The sequence below is a fragment of the Tenebrio molitor genome, chromosome 3 (genome assembly GCF_963966145.1).
Source record: "Tenebrio molitor chromosome 3, icTenMoli1.1, whole genome shotgun sequence".
In the NCBI taxonomy this organism is placed as follows: Eukaryota; Metazoa; Arthropoda; class Insecta; order Coleoptera; family Tenebrionidae; genus Tenebrio; species Tenebrio molitor.
The window spans coordinates 21,582,379-21,604,040 of record NC_091048.1 but is presented as its reverse complement, the minus strand read 5'-3'; the positions used below and the strand labels follow the sequence as shown (position 1 = coordinate 21,604,040).

Below are 21,662 nucleotides of genomic sequence, written 5' to 3'. Positions count from 1 at the left end.
CATTTCTGGTTTCGCCTACGACGAACGGGCAATGTCCTTGCTCCGAGAACCGCGATCGGATTTGAGAGGCGTTCGTGCTAAAAGTAATCCTTTTTGACAGTGGTCGGGTTGTCTAGCGAGACAACAACATCTTGCAACAATGAGAAACGAGATTATACCGTGAAATAATTACAATTAGTATTTAACAACCGAAAAATGGATGAAAAGTGTTCAAAAGAACCGCAAAAGAAGTCGAGAGTGTAATTGACAAATCTCTTACAGTTTGGAAATTGATATTCGGCCATTAAGTTTTATAATGGGCAATTCACACAGCTGTCATGTGTCTTCCTACAAAAGGACCACCCACGATTTTCACGAAAATGATTAAATGCTCTGCAAAAGAACTAAAATATATTTTATTCCATTTGGTGTGGGTTTACTCCAAAATGGAAAACAAAATTGTTTTTTTCGCCGAGGACTGTCCGTTAGTTGAAAGAAGATTATTAATGAACTGACTCTGAATTCATGAAACAATAGTTATTTGTATCACAAGGCCAGAAACTGTCATTTTGCAAGGTTTGTTTCTCGTTGCGGGATACACAAAAAATTTTCGGCCCCATAAGCAAAAGAAATATATTTTTTTAAATAGTACCGCATATGGGAATTTATTTTTCTTCCATTGGCAACATCGGCCATTACGAAAAATGATTAAAATTTCAAAATCAAGTCTTAGTGCTTGTACTTGTAGAGCCTCGGCGGACGCCTTGGACAGTGAAACAGATTTTTTCTTGAATTTGTCAAAAATTCCACGTCATTGACATTTAGTGTTATCAACCCAAAATCTTTCATTAAAAATCCCTACCTAGGCATGGAATTCACTGTTTCAAGACGATTTGGGCGAATGAAAACTCAGTAAATTTAGAGAGAGGCTGAAAAAAGATACCTATTCTCGTACATTAGGTACTGCAAATTGTAAATTTTTATGTTGCCTTGGGCAGATGGCAGGATGTGAGAAAATTGACTGAGAAAAAAAATCCTGTCCGTCAAAAGTGATAAAAATTATATTATGATGTTGTTTGAAAAGATTAATTTGTGATTGTGGAGGTGTCAAATCAGGTCGAGGATTAATGCTAATTATGGTTTTTTGTCGACATCATTAACAACCTGTCCATAGAACAAAGTGTCGTTAAGTAAAAAAATCGTGTCGTATATCCTATTTCAATTGAGAACCCAGTTTTGAAAAATTGAAAGTGAACCCTACGCTCTGACCAAATAAAGAAAACTATAAATAAACAGAAAACTCAGCTCATGGAAATTGAAAATGTTAAACTTGACATTTAAAAGTAAGTGGTTATGACCACCCAAGAATGTGACAATGTTTTCCAGTATGGTACAACGATTTATGATGAGTTAAGCCAAAATAAATAAACAAAATTAAATACCATCACTATCAAGAACATACATCATAACAGAATAAAACGAAGAAAAGTTGTTTAATCAAGTACCCATATATTAGAGATTGAGATAAATAAAAACGTGATTTAAATTAAGTAGTTTTTTAGTGTCGCGACAAAAACCCAAGAGATCTGATTAACTGAATTTTTAATTTTTGAAAGTAGCGGTTGCTAAATTTTAGAGCTTTCTTGAAAAACATGCCAGTTTTCTGAAATACGCAAGTTTGGAAAGAACCCGTTATGGTACAAAGGTTTCTGACTGGCAACTGAACAGTTAACTGTTTCTATGCAATTACTAATTGGAAAAGAAACACTCCCACTGGTGTTTTTATTGTCAATAAATCACCCGAATCGAAGCTAAAATTGTCCAAACTTGATATTTTAGCCCGCGAGAATAATTAATTTTCTTCAATGTTTTGTAACCCGCATCTAGTTCTGTCAAACAGGTTTTGTTTTGGTAAAATATGCAGATATGTGTAAATTTCACAGACCAAAGCTGCACACACTGACCCTCTAAACTTTCCACAACCAGAACATTTTTTCATAATCGAAGATAAATAAACCTTCCACCTAGTAATTTGTGAGATGGGTCAGGGGCGTACGAAGAAATTTGATGCGTCTATTGATGAAAGATAACGAATGATTTATCCATCAAGTTACGCCTTTGGTGGCCGACGCCCTAAGCGGTGACAAATTCGAATCGAAATCCAACCATCTTGTCTAAAACAGGCGGCGGCGTCCTTGTCCAGATTGGCGGATATGCACTTAAATAATAATGTGAAAGGATACGAATCGATATACCAACCCGAACGACCTCGGGGTCGACTTTTAATATAGAAAAGCCAGTTCTTGGTCATGATCCGCGATGTGTGATTACAGAATTCGCAACGAAAAAGTCTTTCAATGGCATTTTCAAAATATCAAATAATGAACCGTACCAACTGTAAAATCTCGTCTGTCATTAATTCACACCAGTCGAACAACTGTTGCCGGATTTACGAGCGAATTTTTCGCGTCTCCGTCAAAGGACTCGCTAATCGCCACTAATTCAAACGAAGTCGGCGGATAATCCATTCGTGTGGCAAAATGAGCTCTCAACACGTGCTCGTTAAATTAAAACGCACGCAAACTTTCTACAGCACGACCGTAAAAACATCGAAACACTTTTTGCGTAACGCATTTCGCCGATCTGGATCGACTTGTGCGTCACGTGACCGGTTAGGTTGGGGTTGCGCGGTCACAAAATGGCGGCGGGATGAGAGTCGTCCATATTGAAGTTGGCCACGATTCGCAATATCTCGATGGTATAACTTTATTATTATAGTAAATGCCAAGAGAAACGTAAAATGTGTCGATGCACGAGTCGGTATCGACAATTTATTGTGTTGTTAAGGCATCCTCGGAGCAAGAGTGCCGGTGATTCGATTCAATTAGATATTTGAAACGTTACAAAATAGAAAGTAGCCGGTACATTATGCAATTATGTGTAGTTTAGGAGTAATTGTCGAGGAACCCAGTAATTAATATGAAAAAGTGTAGCGATCGGCGTGGAGGGGAGCTTTTTCATAAATAATTCCGAACGGATGGAATGTCGGCTTTTTCCAAATGAATCATCGCATTCATTCAAGAAAAGCACGCCTATTATGGCAGCTATTCTTGTGTGTGTAGGAATGAAGCGTTTATCACGCGACGTCAAATTATAAGGTTTGGTAGGGCCAGATCAAGAATTATAATTATACGAGAACTGAATTTGGGTTAGTGCCTTTTATTCTTTGCAGATGGCAACGATTGGCGTTCTAGCTGGCCGCTGTACTATGTCTCTATTGTGTGCTGTTCTAATTTAAAGCTTTTGATAAAGATGGAAACTGTTAATTGCGTGTATGGTCAACAATCATTGTGTTATTCATCTGGCTGGAAGAAAAAAAAAATTAAAAAATTAAATTTTCGTTCTCAGTAAAACAGAACAATTTTTAGAAATTTTTGTTTGTGTATCTGTTTTAATCCACTGTGCCCAAAAACTAATAAATAAGTTTTCTTCAAACAAAATTTGCCAGAAAAGGAAAATTTTAAATTATGTTCTGCACTTTTTTTCATCAACGATAAATCTCTGTCGAATATACCGCGGTGTAGTGAGCTCACCACTCTTATATCCATTTCCTCGATTTTAATCTAAGCGGCTTGTGGGCGTGCCATCTCACGTCTTCTGTTTTTTTACATTGGAATCCTATACATCAGAAGTAAGTTCTTAATTCCATTCTTATTTTAATTTCTTTGTGGTCTAACGTACGATTATTTGCGCGATTTCTTAATTCTGATTAGTTTAATCTCTTAATTTTTTCGATCAGATACTTTTGGACATATCAAAATTTGTTTATATTTATGGTATTTACTTGTTTTTCTTTCACAAGCTTCAGTAATTGATAGAGGAGATAGATCCAGCGAAGAATTATACGATCATTTTTAGAAGCTTTCAAATAAAAATTCAACTTGGTGTTGATGCAAAGTCGGAGGCAAAAGGTAGCTTTATTATTATTAATAAAGCTCTTGTAAATTTTACTTGGTTCTTAACTTATTGTTAGTAACAAAAAAAAATCAGATTTAGAAGGTCTTTCATTTACATACCTGTACATATTTTAACTGCGAATTTTTCACATTTGTGAAGCTAATTTATAATACATAATACATTTTCTAATTACATAGAATTTTAAATAAGTGTTCTGTCTTTTAATACACTGTAGCACCTTTCTATTTAAGTACGACTTGAATTTAAATTGAACATTTTTATAGCAGAGAAATATTCATAAAAAGTATAATATTATTAAAAATGAACTTTAATTAACCATGTCTTGTTTTCGTATATCCGTTCTGAAATATTATTCGGTTGCATTATTGTAAATAGTAGTTTTATATAATGCGGTTACGCTCTCTTTTGTGTGCAAAGCCAATTGTTGAAGGCAAATCGTAGACATACTTTTAAAAATTAACGTTAACCGTAAACAATCTGAAAGGTAATGAAGTTACATAAAGCAATTTTCTGTGCAAAAACAGAACAATGTTCCAGATCACGCCGATCGTGAGAGAGATTAATGCACAATATGTATGTGCTTAATGTTAACAGAAGGTAATCTCCATCGATGGTCAAGATTATGATACATGATGATGTCAATTGATCCAATAACAACACAATAGACAAAAGGAGCGAATATAGTAACACCACTGATAGAGAGTACAGAACAAGTTTTCCAAATCAGCTCTTATCTTCTTATCTGGGTTATAAAATTGCTTAGAATTAATCTATTATATCGGGTGTATCTAAAATGCGAGTGTTAATTTTAACACGTAGCAGAGCTTGTTAAATGAAACGTTTTTTCTATTTGAATTTTTGACGAAAAAGCGTCACAAATTGATTTAAAATTTGGAATAAATCATCCATCAAAATGTATACCCGCCTATGGGCAAGGGCGAACATTTTCTGTTGTTTGTCAAAAAGTTACATTGTTATAGAAAAAATTAAATCATTAAAATTAAAATTCTACTAAATAATAGAGACTAGTTAATCACACAAACCGACTCATTTGGTAAAAATTGGGGGACAAAAAATCTTGGAAAACTTATGCAAAATGTTACAGAGAAAAGTTTCATAATTTGGCGAGTTCTTCCACTGATTAAAATTAACACACGAATTTTAGATACACCCTGTATAATTAATTTAACTAAGAAAATAACTACACATTTTATGTTATCATCTGGTGTCTGATAAACTAATTGTTAACTGTTGTTGCTATTAACTAGAGCTCGTTTTTCAGTGTTGATCTTTGTTTTGTCGAACGTTGACTTTAATTAACTCGCAACTGTCAAATCGGCCAGCAATCAACCACGTTATTAAAGACGATGAAAATTTATCGACGACTTTATTATAAAGACCCTAATTAAGTGTGTTTTTACAGTTAGAAAATTGCATGTTGTTTGCGTAAATCATGACTCTAAAAACCGCGTAAATATTAGTCGATCAACCGTAATTGGTATTTAAAATTTTCCATCGGTTCGTGAAGAATAACTGAACTGTTGCAACGACCATCCTTGCCGCCGTTTACCCGACTGGAGCAGGAAATTCGTTTATCTACTTTCGAATTTGAAAGAAACTGAATGTGGTCCCAGACGCGATCAAAATTGGGCAATATCGGTCACAATGATATATTTCACTACTATATGGGTCTGTTTAGGATAATTTGATTTCAAGATCCAAAATTATAAAGTTAAAAAAAATATATCCATAAATTTTGAGCTGTTTTAGCTTCTTGTTATTGAAATTTCAACGATTTTGACCAGTTTTTTAAAGTGTATTTAAAAAACATTTAAATTTTCAGAACAAATCAATATTTTAAGGATTCTGCCCTGTTTTTAAAGTGGGTATATTAAAAAAAAATACAATGTCACAAGTTTGTACTATTTGTACAAATCACAAAATTTTAAGGCATTTCGGGATATTTTGTCTTTTCTTTCCAATTCTGTAAATTGGACAAATTAGGCTTATTTCTTTTCGATTTAAACTTTAGAAAAGAAATTTCATTTTGTTAACTCAAGGATAAAGAGGACCCCCCTGAATCATGGCTTCTTGGTGATTGTTCTTCGTCGCTACAAAAAAAAATACTGATAGTACCTACTACACAATAATGTACAATCAAGTTCAATAAAATTAAGTACACCACAAATTTTATAGCCTAGGTCCGAAGTAAATAAGTTCCATTTGAACAGTAGATTTGGCAAATTATAATTGATGTTGTAGAAGAATGTTCTATCATGTAATTAAAGTTCTGCTATGATATGATACTATACACCTTAACCACCAAATTAGATTTTTGAAAAACGTCATAAGAGCGCTGAGCTGTTAAACGCAAATTATATTTTGTGACAAACTATAATAAAGTAACTGTTTGGTTGTTTTCTCACCTGAGCTTCAAAAAACCTCTTAAGATTAATATAAAATTGGTCAATTCATTTGCGGCATTAAACCGGATTGTCATATTTTGCTGTGGCGGCGTTAATACAAGAATAACACTATCTGGGACGTCTAGGTCGTTATTAACAAGACAAACGTTGGCGCGCGCGCAAACTTGCTCTTGCAGCGGGATATTCAAATGAATTGGAAAATGTGATGAGAAATTTTCATCGTAAAGTTTTAAAATGTATTCATGAAGGTGGTCCATATTTTCAACATCTTCTATGATTTTAAAATTGTCTTGGTGTGCATTTAATGCTTTCAACATAAAAAAAAACACATCTAACCTAAGATTTTACAGATTACACATACTTGCGACTTTTGTCAAATTAAGACGTTTTGTATTCAATGTTACCAAACATGTAGCCAAAAACATCCCCCGCAATAATTATAAACCTGTTGATAACTTGGCACTCACATTAAATGTTGTCAAAAATCTCACATCTTAGCGTGGTCCTAACCTAACTTTTGTCACTGATCTTCTATACTTGGGCCAACCAACAGATATAATAATAAAAGCAGGTTCTATGCCATTTGTCATTCTTATAAGTCTTGAAAAAAAAACTATTGTTATTCACCAAAAATAAATTTTAATCCAACATCGAGGTCGCAAACTTTTTTATAAATATGAACTTTCCAAAAAAATTACGCTGTTATCCCTAAGGTAATTTAATCTTAAAATCAATAAAAAGGATCATAAAATCAAAAATAAATGTAAAAATAAAAGAAAAGTTAAATAAATTTTCGTAATACAAATCGAAAAATGCCAAGGAAAACAAACAAACATAAACACGTGGCCAAACTCCCGAAGCGAGGTTAAAACGAATGAGATGCCGGATGCCGTCAAGTAATTTTTGTGGATGTACATCAGGCTTTCGAAAATCTGCGCACGTTTTGAATAAGCCAATTGGAAGCTGCTATTTAAAATACGCGGGTACTAGGGGGCGGTTTTATTACTATATCTGTTGGTTGGCCCAAGTATAAGACATATTTCACAATTTTGTAAAAATTCAAATTTGATGAACTTTTCAATTGAACACTCGATATAAATGGTCGTCTGGTCCAGCTTGCTTCGAAAACTTGTCAAATTTTGAATGTGCCGCTTTATAATGTAGAATAAATTCGGCAAATTCTGAATGTCACATTTAAATCCAACTGTAAATAATTGAACTGTTGCAACGACCATCCCTGCTGTCGCTAAGCCGACTGGAGCAGGAAATTCGTTTACCTACATACTTTCGAATTTGAAAGAAACCGAATGTATTCCCAGACGCGATCAAAATTGACCAATAGGTATCGGTCACGATGATATATTTCTATTTTCAACTTTTAACATTATGCACTCAAATTTCATTTTTATATGTCAACTGTCCCCAGAGCTCCACCTTCTTGTTTGATATATCGTCCACTCTTGAAGATGAAAGTTCGACCCAGAAACCAAATAGAGTTACGATATGAGTGCATTTCGACGAACACGATTCATTGAAGAGTATAGCTGACGGCAAAAAATGCAGAAATAATTTAAAATGCTGATGATTAATAGGTCGGCGGACCGAAATCTCATGTAAAATGGAGAGTCTGAATGCCGATGAACTTGCAGACTGCACTCCACAGATTTATCATATTATAGAATTCCATTTTTCGTTTTATTAATAAACTATTGATACCGGGATGCGTACAACGGTGAAAGAGAAAGGGCGACGCAATTAGCTCGTGCTGTTTTGCATAACCATCCATACTCTCCCGATTTGGCTTCCATTGATCGACGACCGGCGGATGAATAGACGTTTTTTGCGGTCCCGTTCTAATTTCGTAAATTTGCATGCTCACAGACAAACAAACTTTGCACTCAATACCGTAGCATTCGCCTTAATTACTTTTTTGTCGATCGCACCTCACCAAGCAGAATTACCTTGTCCTTTTACCAACTCCAATTTCTTTTAAATACCACTAAATGATTTCGTGATTGTTTGTCTAATTGCAACTTTTAATTGCAGCAAAAATGAAGATAATACTTCCGCTAGTCGTGTGGATGTGGCTGCAGACAACGACGGTGAGTTTTTCTTTTTCTTCCAGTAGCTAACCCTAACCCTCTCGGAATTGCAATTTTTACGACGCAATAAACTCAAACGAATTATTAATGTAATTCTAGTGAATTTCTGTGTAATGATCACTGTAAACGTAGTAAAAAGCGCATTCTTGGAATTTCACGGGAAATGTTTCTGCCGGCAGTATAAGAAAAATAATTACTTTGACGTTTCAGCGACGGCGCAGATTTAAACATAAACCACAACTACCTGGCTCGATGATTGTACTTGAAATCGTTATTAAATTATATTGAAATGTCTTTTGCTAAATTAAATTTTCCCGTGTGCGCAATGTAATAACTGATAATGGATGTTTAGAGCCTTATTAAGGTTATTAAATTTAATTGTAGAATTCCAGCTGGTCGTTTACCACAATCGTAGAGATGCTGACAAGAAACAGATTTCATTTTTACAACTCGCGAACAGTTGAAAGATCTCGACACCCACTTAGGTGAAGAACCGGATAATTCTCGGTGATGTCTCACATGTGGGCTTTCAAATTTTCTCGCCAAAATCAAAGTTCAATGGTTTTTTAATGAATTTTTGGGATTTTCACAGTGGGCGCGTCGACACCCAAAACCGATCACTTTGCAGACTTAAGTATAGGTTTAAGTCTTGATAAATTAATCTTTTCAAGGAGCGACTTAATGTAGGACATGGGCCTCGATACAATATAGTCCTTAGGTGAGGTAAAATGTCACTTTCTTTGTATGCAAATACTCTCGATGTCTCTGCTTCAATAAAGTGCTAAACTTGGTACTCTTGTGATAATGGGTGGAGTCAATCACACCTCTATTGTTAAATGAAAGTAAATGTGGTGCTCTGGAGACAAATGATGTCACGATCAAAATGACCGGCCGCCATTTTCCAAAGGAAACTGCAGCTGCACCAAAGAAATGCAGTTGGTGGGACATGTTGTGATGGCATTTCCGTTTTTTCACTACTCACATCCGCTGTCTCCAGAGGAAGATCACGTACTTCCTGTTGGTTTGCTATTGTGTCTCAAAGTCATTGACGTTGAGGGAATTGTTAACATCGCACCGAGTTGACACTTAGATTCTAAGAAATAGGAAATCGCGACATTGACAGTTCAAATTTTTTTTCCAATCAGTTTTCGACGAAACCTTGACATTTATGTATAAGGAGTTGTGCTTGGTTCTTCTTCAAATTCATCCAGCGTAGAGTCATTTCCCTTTTGTTATTTCTTTATGTAGTTGTCCAGTGTGGACGTCTAGCATATTTTATTTGTTATTTTCACCACTAAACTTGTTTTAAATGACAAATTCGTCGTCTAAGAAGTCGTAATTTCACTTTATAGAGAAAATATTCATGAATTTCGTTCAAAACGACCTTTCGTAGACAAAGTGAATACATTAAGTCCTCCATTATGTCTATATCAAGCGAAACTATTCAGATTTTATCGTAAATCACAAAAGTAACAATTTGAAATAATGTATCAAATAAGTTTAGAATTGTAATAAATTTATCCAGATAGCGGTGTTTATTTATTCTGGTTTGTGAAAAAATTATTTACTTTTGTCCTTTTTTTTGGAATTAATCATACCACTTGACTTTTATCGCAGCACACTTTATTGTTATTGTACTTTATGTATGCTCAATCAGTCGTGAAAATTCCGTTTTTAAATTGTTGAATGAGGTGGTTCTCAATTTTTATGTATTTTAATAAATCGATTGTTGTTACGCAAATAAACAATTTGTCACAGACTATCGTATGACCGACTTTAATCCTTTAATTGCTGACTCTGTTGGCATATTTTTATAAAGTAAATCGACAAACAATGTTTTCTTTTTAATTAACAGAAGAGAAAGTACTAGAAAATGGAAATTTTTGGATACGACTTTATATGCAGGAGCAGCCATTACTGATTGAAAAGTTGCACCGCTTGCGCAACCGAACTGGTGTTAAACTCCGAGACACATGAACAATTGCGTAGATCAAGGACTTCTCGTGACCTAAAATCGACCATTCTTGCAGACTTGTAAATTGTCAAGTACTATTAAACACTTCAAAGAACAATAACACCTACAGCGTGTCGTAAAATAATTGCCGGGAACCATAAGGGTGGTTCTCTTTTCTTCGAACAGATGCAAAAGAGCAATTAAGAATCGAGGTTACGTCGAGCGAAGTGACGACAAACACGTATCGTTATCCTGCTGAGAACTTTTAACGTCTGCAGGATAGAAAAGCACGTCGGAATAATACGAATTTCCTCGAGGAAGAGAATGACGATTAGAGCTGACTTATCTTCGAACCTGACAGAAGCGTTCTCGTTTATTACTGGTCATTTCGGTGCGGAAACTGCAACGGTCAGTCAAGCGATGAACCTGGACGTCAATAAAATGCGATGTTCCAACATCCAGTGGCAAAACTATATCTCAAATTTTATCACGAGCCCAACGAGAACTATGATTAGCAGTAAATCGTGCAATATGGTTGTTTGAGTTGTTTTTTAAAAATAAAACACAAAAACAAAATGAAAAAAAGATTGTAGAGCAGAATACCGTGACAGAAGTAAAATTGTAACGCCTCTTGCTTAGTTTTGCAACACTCAATAACTCGACGTTGTTGTTTATTTAATTCTGCGCGTTCTAGTGTGGAGACTGCAACGGTCGGTCAAGCGACGAACTCGCGTTACAGTATTTTTTGGTACAGCAGGAATTTACCTATTAGCGTCCTGACAATGCAAATGCATTCACAGAAAAATAAATAATGATTGTGACGAGTCTTCCTTACTTAAGACTTAAATTATATGGTCGTTTGATTTAATAAGTGGAAGCATGCTGCATATCTTTATGACGTTCAAAATTATCAAGACAGCGACTAATTTCGGGATCACGACGAACCAACCTGGTGTGGAGAGAATTTGTTGTAGATGCCGTTGGTGAGAATTAACATACGTCGATAGAATAGCTCTTCGGTGTAGTCGATGTGTTATCAGCTCTCTAAATGTTAATGCACAACTGATAAATCTTTAAAATGCTGTTGGAAATTTCTCGCATTTCATTATCATAATGATACGGCCTGTCTCAACAAACGAAGATTTCCTTCCAACGACGCCTCTCATTATACTTATTTTCTCGTGCAGAATGTAGATAACCGTTTCGACAAAAAATGCCACTATCGGCAAATCTTCCTTACGGCGCCGCTACTCGTAAAAATGTACTTTAACAGTTTTCACAGCTAGAGGAATGCGGTGAGTTATGTTAAATAAAATTAGGTAGGCCGAGCCGTTGTCAAGGACGCCTCGGAGAAGAGTTATTTATAAATCGATTTTAATTTGGAAAAATTCGTGGAAACCTTGTAAAAATTCTAGTTGTTGTTTTCGATCACCATTCCGAGCTTGTAATGTCTGTTATGTGCCAGTTAAAAGGCGACTAATAGAGGATTTGTTAATTATGTAACAACATGCCTAGCTGGATAATGAATTCGAGTCATCGGAGCATATGGTGTTAACATTTATTTTTAAAAGATGTTACGGATGGTGCTGATGTCACCGACTATAACTAACCGAAATCCTGTTATAAAAATTAATTTTCTATGCCAAAACAACAGCGACGATGACTAATAAGTGACCATCGCAGTGTACAATTTACACTTAAAGTGGTCGCTTACAAAGAGTCATTAATATTCAAGCCTGGTCAATCTAGTCGTTCATTGTTCCACGGCATAATCCCCCGGACAGAGTGAAGAAAGTGTTAGAATAGTAAAACTCTTAACCTCAACTACAAATCGTGGCTCTGATAATAGAATAACCGCAGCGAGTCGTAACAATAAAATAATTGCATAATTCGCTCCACCTGAAAAATTCTGCAGAGGATTATTATTCCACAAGTTCGGGTAATTGACTCTGATAGCGCCGATTGGCAGTTTAGACGTCTGTCGGCCTTGCAAATCGATTAATTGTGTTGGCATTTTTTTAGCCCAAACGGTTTAGCTCTTGCGGGTTAATATTTATAATTCAATGAATAACGGTCTTTATGTTTGCTGCTAGACGAAGTCAACGCTCTTCCAGTTATTTTTGCCGCCGCTGAGCAGTCCCCATCAAAATTTCATTAACAAAGCACACTTGTGCATTTCTCATCACAATTTGAGAAACGCCACCGAGCCACGAGACCCGTTACAACGAATTCGCCATTTCGCGATGGCACTTTTGTTTTTCGTCAAACCGTTAGCACCGTGAGAGCCACACGTTATTCATGAGGATTTTTTTAACGGGACACAAATGTAAATAAACCGGACGGAAAAATGATCGAGCTGGATATAGAGTCCGCGCCGAAAGTTTCTTTCCCCTTGAGCTTTTCGAAAAAGCTCGCACAGGTTATTTTTTTTTTTGTTCGACACTGCCCGAATTTGAGAATTGTCTCCCGCCTAATTTTTTGACAGGTTTGGAGATATGTATTATTAAATTTTGATATGTGTATGTATGTATAACGGCCACTCCGTAACTCTCTTAGTTTCCAAGAAAAATGAAGAAAACCTTAGGAAACGATTACTTTTTTCTAATTTGGAGATTCGATTGACCATTGCTCCCTTACTAAGTACTATGAATTTTGCACTGTTGGATTGCCCTCCTCAAGACGCTTCTTGTGATGTATAAAAGTCAGACCATAACTCTCTTAGTTTTCGATAAAAATGAAGAAAACTTTAAAAAATTATTACTTTTTGTTCAAATTTGCATATTTCATCGACCTTTGCTCCGTTACTAAGTATCGTATTCCATTGAACTTTTCACTGTTTAATTCCTCTCCTCAAGACACTTCTTTTGATATTTAAAAGTCAGACCTCTTCATTTTCGAGAAAAATTAAGAAAACTTAAAAAAAATACTTTGTAATTTGCAGATTCGATTAACCATTGCTTCCTTACTAAGTATCCTATTCTATTGAATTTTACACTGTTGAATTCCTCTTTTCAAGATGCTACTTTTGATGTAAAGAGTCACCCCGTAACTCTTTTAGTTTTCGAGAAAAATTAAGAATACTAGAAAAACACTTACTTACTTTGTGTTTAAATTTGCATATTCGATTGACTCTCGCTCCCTTACTATATATCGTATTCCATTGAACTTTACACTGTTGGATTCTTCTCCTCAAGGCGCTTCTTTTGATGTAGAATAGTTACCCCGTAACTCTCTTAGTTTTTGAGAAAAATGAAGAAAACTTGAAAAAAAACCTCTTACTTTCTCTTAAAATTTACGGTTTCGATTGACCATTGCTCCCTTACTAAGTATCATATTCCATTGAATTTTACACTGTTGGATTCCTCTTTTGAAGACGCTCCTTTTGATGTAAAGAGTGACCCCGTGACTCTCGTAGTTTTTGAGAAAAATAAAGAAAACAAAAAAAAGACATTAACTTTGTGTTTAAATTTGCGGATTCGCTTGACCATTGCTCCCTTAGAAAGTATTGTATTCCATTGAATTTTACACTGTTGGATTCCTCTCTTCAAGACGCTTCTTTTGATGTTTAAAAGTCAGACCGTAGACCTTAAAAAAAATTATTACTTTGTGTTCACATTTGTATATTCGATTGACCCTTGCCCCCTTACTAAGTATCGAATTCCATTGAACTGTACGCTGTTGGATTCCTCTCCTCAAGACGCTTCTTTCGATGTATGTAGTTCCATAAAAAATGTAATGGAGTGAGATCAGGAGATCGTGCAAGTCACTCAATACATCCCCTCCTATCAATAAATTAATTGTTCATTGATTTGGGAGGATTTTTAGTTTAAAAAATGTGCGTTTGGACGTTCTTTTAATACATTATTTTATTTTGTCATAAAGTATAGAAATATGAGCATGTGAGTATCATTTTCTTATTAATGGAATGATTTTTTATGGAAATTGTACTGCCACTTCATTTTTAGTTTTAAAAATGAATATCTCAGGAACATCAGTCCAAAAGTCATACATGAGGCAAGACCTAAATCCAAACTGAATAATTTGAAATGAAAATTATAGCAAAACGTTTCTTTGAAAAAAATAAAATTGACTGGACCTTGTGGCTTTCGAGAAACTCGCCGGTAAAGAAAATATTTCCATTATTCTAAACTGTTGGCGCTTGTTGCATATTTTAGAACATAAAGCTCACCATAACTCGAAGCAACACCTCTTTACGGCGCCACGAACGTACGTCAGTTTTGACGTTTTTATGCTGCAGGTGCATGTGTTAAAGCGTGATTATCGGGTAGACGTAGGAATTTTGCCGTAGTGTCCAGATATATTGTGGCTAATTGATGGACTATGAGATTTATTCGTCATAAGAGATGCAGAAAGCACCGAGCGTACGCATTATTCAGGCAGAAAGCTGCAATTATAGAGTCGAAATCTTATCTTCGGCAAAAGCATAAATTAATCTATGAAAACATAATTGTTGGGCTGAGTCGGCTGCATAAAACCCCCACCGTGACATTTCAATAGTATTAATGTCTCAAATGGAATATGTAATGGAGATTTTATCAGCGGCCGTTTAGATGTAACTCAGCTACTGGAAAATATCGCTCTTTTGTGTCGATGTTAATTCGCTGCCGTTTGAATTAACGGCGAAAAAATTCGCCGAATTAGGGACCCATCCGTCCAAACAATCCGTGACCGGAGCCTCGACAGGGTCAAGGAGACCCATCAATTCCCGATGGGTGATTAATCGCCAATCCGCAATCTTCCTGCTATTAAATAATCCTCACATCGCCCAGTACCACCGTATCATTTCCGTTTCTTTCTTCTCTCGCAAAAAATCTAATCAAAAGAGTTCATTTATCGTAATTGTAATCCAAATAAATTGGATTTTCCACTTCGACTAATGCACATCCACTCCACGATATTTTATTATGACCGCGATCCTAATCCTGAGTAATTTTAATTCTCGTCGCTTTTCGTTTCTTCAATCCTCGCCGTGAAGCGTCTAATTAAACCTTGTCCTTGTTTACGCTTTCTTTCTGTCGATAACGAGAATTGTTCCCAGAGTCGAGGAGGTTTTTTCGCTTTTAATGAAACCGAAGCGCACACACGGAACATGGAAACACGTGTTCTACGGGGAGCTTTTATCTGAAAGTGAGATCAAAACGTGAGGCGATGGTTTCGTCAGAGGCAAAAAGGATGAGACATTTGTAACAGTAAAACGTATGAAGAATGTCACAGAGCATGAAGTTTGTTGACCGATCGCATCGTGGCAAAAAGTCGTTTACATAAGTTTATTGCCCAACAACAAATAGAAAATTCAACAGAAAACACACATCCTGTCGCGGTTGGTCCAAGAAGCCGGTCAAAGCTCTCGTAAAATCTTTAGAGCTTTCTAATAAGTATTCAATTTATATGGATTGAATTATATCTGCGTTAATGACGGCACTAAACATTGAAACTCGATGGGACTAGATCCGGTAGGCTCGGTGGCAGCTAGGAATAACTGCAAAACTACAAGTATAACTTTTCTGTTAGTCGAAGCGATAAAAAGGAGAGGTGTATTACACTTGTCAGGAGAAGGATAATAGGTGTGACTTGTATTCAGATTTGAGTTGAGTCCGGAAAGGCCTCGGGTTGAATTTTAACGGTTAACTAATTGAGTCATTTTTGAAATTCGAACCGTTGTATAGAAATTTTAAATTTAAAAAATAATGAGATGCTTTTTGCACATCGCAAAACCAACAAAGCGCCAGAATTCCGTTATTATAACTCAACAACGGGAACAAATCACGTACGTACCTAATGGACGTGGAATCTTTATTTGGCAACGAGATGGTATGTCAGAATCTCACATACCAGAGATTCAAATGGTGTGAAATCAGGAGGCCCGGAGGTCCAATACAAAATAAATACCACCAATATAATAGATTTAAAATTAGAAGTCACGTTTCATGCTTGTAACAATTGAAAGTAACCTGCGCAAAATTACTCTCTTAAAAAGTAAAAGGATCAAGCTGCGCCGATTGATTTAATAAGAACGCTTTAATTGAAATAATTAAGTAACAGTATTATAAATGGGAGCAAAAAAATGTTGAGATGGTAAAGCGGTGGAACCTTGGTCGCTGGCGTCCCACAGTGTGCCACTTCTGAACCGCTCTTGATGCTCACATCTTTGGAGGAGAGTTGTTGCGTCTGGAGTTAATGGAGTTGCACAGTATGTAAATAAAGAGCAGCTCTGCTCTCTTCCTGAACGTCACAAACCAATGGTTTTGAGGCGGCCCTAGGCTCGTGAGGAACAGGAATAGCTCCGTCGTGTAACGACCCGTAAACTCTCGGACGGCCAACATAAAATAATATTAATGAATAACTACCGTTTATAAATATGCATGATCCCGGTGGAGGTTCCCATGGAGCTTAATAAGAACAATCGTACGATTTTTTCGTAAATGCGTTGCAAATGAAAATAATGAAGCAGTTGAAGGCACTCAGCACGAAACCGGAACCAATAACAATGCGTTCAAATATGTAGTAAATGGATCTTCTTTTTGCGCCGACGTGTGTGCAGCCTAGAATGGTCGATGACTCGTGTGGTGTAGTTCAAGCGACCACAATTTGTAGTAAACGTGTGAAACTACTATTGCCGTTATTTACAAATCTTTTTGAAGAAAAACTCATAATAGTCTTGTAAACGCTTGTTCTAATCACGGTGTCGCTTTTTTTCCCCCCGACAAGTTTCCGTTTTCATGGCCTCGCAGACCACAAGGAGGAAGTTCCATTCAGCCATGTCGCCACAAACAAAAAGCCAATACAGTCACCTGCTTAGCTCGGTCACATATTACAGAATGAAATTGGTCGTTAATAGTGAGGAAAATGGCCTGCCAAGTCTGTCGTTCGGCAAATACAATTTCAGGATATCTTCAACAGGCGATCCAGATCTTACGGTGCCATGGCCAGCTTTCTTTTTTCCGAGTGAATAGATAATCGCGGAATTTCATTACTGAAGCGATAAGCTGGATTGTGCTTAGTACTGTGCTAGCGCAAGCTTAGAGATATTACAGAAATTTTACATAGTGATGACGTCAATTTGGGTTAGTGCATAGGTCAGTACGTAAGACTTCGATTTTAGATAGCGATCAGTTAGTCTGAAGGTGATAGAAAGTAAACCTATTATAATACCTAAGGTTAAACTAAATGAAGTATGAAAATTTGGTCATCAGTTCTATAGATAGCAATTTTTGTTAAAATTTAACAAAAAAACTGATAAAGTAAATTGTGCTTATTTTTTGTTGTGAATTTTACTACTGATTTATGTTCCTGTGTGTGATATTGACGTTATATAAAAGTAGAACAGGTGTTACCAAAATATTTAATGAGAAAATATTATCGGTGAAAATGACATAATTGCCTTAAATGGAAATAGAGGGAGTCAGTTCTCTCCGTATATAATTTACTTGTTGATTGGATTTGTCTTAAAAAGTTGTTACATTTTTATTTAAAAACGTCACAAAATCTGCGAAATGATTATACAGGGTGTTTTCGAAGTTGAGGCGATTTTTTTATCATATGATAATATGCGTTGTTTTAAAGAATTTTAGCCAAAATCACCTTAGTAAAATGTCTAAGGCAATGAAAATACAATAAGTTAATTTTTTTGAAACCGGTCCTGTTCAAATCTGCTCTGATTTGTTAGAAATTAGAATTGACAAAAAAATAATCAAATCAGCATAGACGTTAATCAAAAATACTGTCAGAGTTGTCATCTAATTTTTAGTTTAATTTAGTCATTACGAAAATAACGAGCCAGAGCGATTTCTAGAAAGACACCGTCCTGGGCAACGTCAGTTTATTAATCTAGTAGGTACATCGGGAAAATAGACAGGATCAGACTAAAAATTTTAGAAAACTATAAAAAGTATACAATCAATATTTCCGTTAATACAAACATTTTACTGAAAAATTTAGACTAAAATTCTTAAGAATAATGTATAGTACTTCGTGTTACAAGAAACGCCTACTTCAAAAACACCCTGTATAATAAAGAGATTTCATAAAATTAAAAATAATTCAAAAGAATATGAAATTTTTTCAATTAAAATACAAGAGGTGGGGAATAGGAGAGAGAATGTGGGGAGGTGATTTCAAGAGGAGAATGATGATGTTCTAGAGCATTATAGAGAGTATGCTGATGTAGGGGGCAGAGATCTGGGGATGGAAGGAACGAGAGGAGGTGAGAGAGTGTAAGAAAAATATTTGAGACGGGTGTTAGAAGTTGACAGAGAAACGCCAGGTTACACAGTGAGGGAAGAGTGCAAGAGGAACAGGCTGGGAGTGAAAGTGAGAAAGAGTGCCTGCCGGATACTAAGGGAATGCTGGAGAGAAAAGAAAAAGAACACGGAAAAGAAGGAGAGAGAGAGAGAGAAATACACCGAAAGGAACGGGTATGCCAGTGAATAAGTGGAAAGATTGAGAGCAAAAGAAAGATGGATGAATGTAGAGCTGAGTAAAATGGACAAAGACACAGACAAGCAAGAAAGAAGGGAGAGAATCAAGGAATTCGGATACAACTCTGAGTATGAAAGAGGAAAAGCCGGACGGAGTACATGGGGAGAGAAAGTACAAGAGAAAGAAAAATGATGGCGAGATTCAGATGTGGAAACGAGGAGAGAAAAAACACAGAGGAAAGAAGGTGTAGAATGTGCTTTGAGGAGAGAAAGACAATCGAGCACATGTGGAATGGATGTAGCAAAATGGGAGAGCGAGAGAGGGAAAGGAACAGGGAGAAATATTGAATGAAGATGGAAAGGAGATAGGATGGATGAAAGAGATATGGAAGAGGAGGGAAAGGATAGAGAATGAAAGGGGTGAGGGATACTGTTTATACTGTAAGAGGTGAAAATAATCAGAAAATAAACCAGTAAGAGAATTTTAAAAATCGAAAAATTAAAATCAAAAAGTAGCATCAAATATTTGAAAGTGAAAAATCTAATGAGATCAATCTTGTTTTTATTTATTTGATGGAACATCTCGTCAAAACAAAAATTCCACTTTTTCTGAATTACCTCGAGGGCAAGGTTTCTAAAATTTTCAACAGTCATGCGTTGTAATTTGGGGAACAAAAGGAAGGTCTCCCGAAGCTCCAAAGAAATATTGTCATGATGCAAAACTAGCTTACTTTTGGAGTGATGTAAACAACAATTTTAGGAGAAATACGATTTTGGATTCTCTATTGACTGTGACGCATCAATTCTCCAATGCAATACAGCAAGAGGTCTAGATTTTGAGAAGAATCTCTTTCCTTATATTTATGAATGAATGAATATGCATTTATGTATGAAACACCTATTGCACCGATTGCCGTTTAAATTCAAGTTAAAATTCATATATGCAAGTTTCATCACCTGTTATGATGTCGTGGAAGGTACTGCTACACCCTCTTTGCATTTCTTGCATTTTTAGTGGTTACCACGATCATGGGAAATTCAGAGACAACAAATTTTCTGTGTAATCGTGCAAGATATTGTTAATGGCATTCGTTTCAATGTCCAAGCTACTTCTCATAATTCTGCAGATGACTCGGTTACAAACTTCATTCATTCTTCAAACAGTATTTAAGTTTTCTTCAGCAAGAACAGAAATCTTCACCAAGTGCAACCTTCTTCATCTTAAATTCATATTTGTAAAAACGGTTCTTTCGGAAGAATCTTTTTGCTAAAAAGAAAACCAAGCCTTTCGATGCATTACGAGTATTTGTTTCCTAATCTGTTTTATTCTTTGGCTACAAACCATATATTGGTTTGCAGTTTGCGATTCAATGTTTATCTAGTTTATCTATTAAGTATTCTTGTGTCGAAGAGAATGGAATGAATGGGAAAAGGAACAGTGGAAGGTACGAACACCATCTAACAAATCGCTGACATGTTTTTTTTTTTCAAAAAGGAAGTTGCGTCTGTGTTCAATTTTTAGTGAAGCCAGTGACGTAGAAGAAAAACTAAAAGTAACTAATCACTAATGTCAAGTAGAACAGGATATTGACGCAGAGCACTATCCCAAAGCACACGTTAAATCGCTCCGAAGTAATCAGTGTTTAGACAGAAGTTGTAATTTTGATGTAAACTTAGACACATCGATTGGCATAAACACGATCTAAACGATAATCAACCGATATTATCTGCTTCGAGTTTATTGCGACTCACTTTTTGCTACAACGACCGACTTGGTGCTTTATTTCTCTCCTGACGTTTCATTACGGCTTGTACGTATTGAATGATTTTAATTTAATATTCTTGATAAGGCATGTTAGCAGTTCGGTTATTAAGGCACTTACAACGGACTCGCGTTTGTCGACTTCTCCTGATCCTTAATTCGAGCTTCCCTCTAAGTGGTTGTAGATAGATCATGGAAACGATAAGTTCGCGGTATAATTACGCTCTTAATTACTCCGATAGATCAAAAACAAACAGTTTCACTTTTGCCACACAAACACCTCAACCTCCTCTGCATTAAACGAGATATTGCAGCTTGCCCCACATTTTTGACATTTAAATTAAATCCATTCGTGCACGGTGATTACCTTTAAACATCCCGGAGCTTCCGAGCCATTCAATTAACTTAAATATTTACAATTACGTTTTTGTCGGTCGGATTCGGAGCTGTTGGCCCTCGAACCGAAAAAAGAAGTGCGTGACTTTGTTGGTTGTCGAAGTGACGTGTTCCTTCGAGCCGAACTATCCCCACAATCAGTGCGCCTTAATGGTTTTATTATTAAGAAACGCGATCGGCGCGTTTTTCTCGGCACTAATCGATGGATCTCTTGTAGAGCAAACATGTAAATTCCCTAGGGTAATCGAAGTGGCTGTTAAGTGAAGAGCGAGTTAATTGCATTGTGGTCAGCGGTGCGTTAAGCTGCAAGAATTTGAGCGAAACTGTCACTCGGAGTCTTCGATTTTCACTTTCGGTTCCGAGAATCGAACTCTCCGGCTCCAACCACCCACTCGGAGCCGTTTCGGGAATTACAGTTATGAAATAAAAACGAGAGTGCATTGATGGAAAATGTGATTCGGCTATTAAAGCCCACCGGAGTATTACGAAAGCGCGAGGTGGCAGGAGCCCACATGGAGCAGACGTCTCCTTAACAGTCGAAGAATAGCACGAGAGGGCGTTCACGTTTACGAGGTTCCATCATCGACGCCCACGACCACCGGGGATCCTCTAGTGTGGGACGAGGGT

General features: G+C 36.2%; 1 protein-coding gene across 1 annotated transcript in view; it reads left to right on the top strand.

Annotated features, from left to right (window-relative positions):
* The window catches only part of dpy (dumpy), a 126,707-nt gene that overhangs the window by 8,386 nt on the left and 96,659 nt on the right, over positions 1-21,662 (top strand). The window contains 1 exon segment of the mRNA XM_069040549.1: positions 8,430-8,485. Within this exon segment, the coding sequence (XP_068896650.1) occupies positions 8,430-8,485 (56 nt within the window).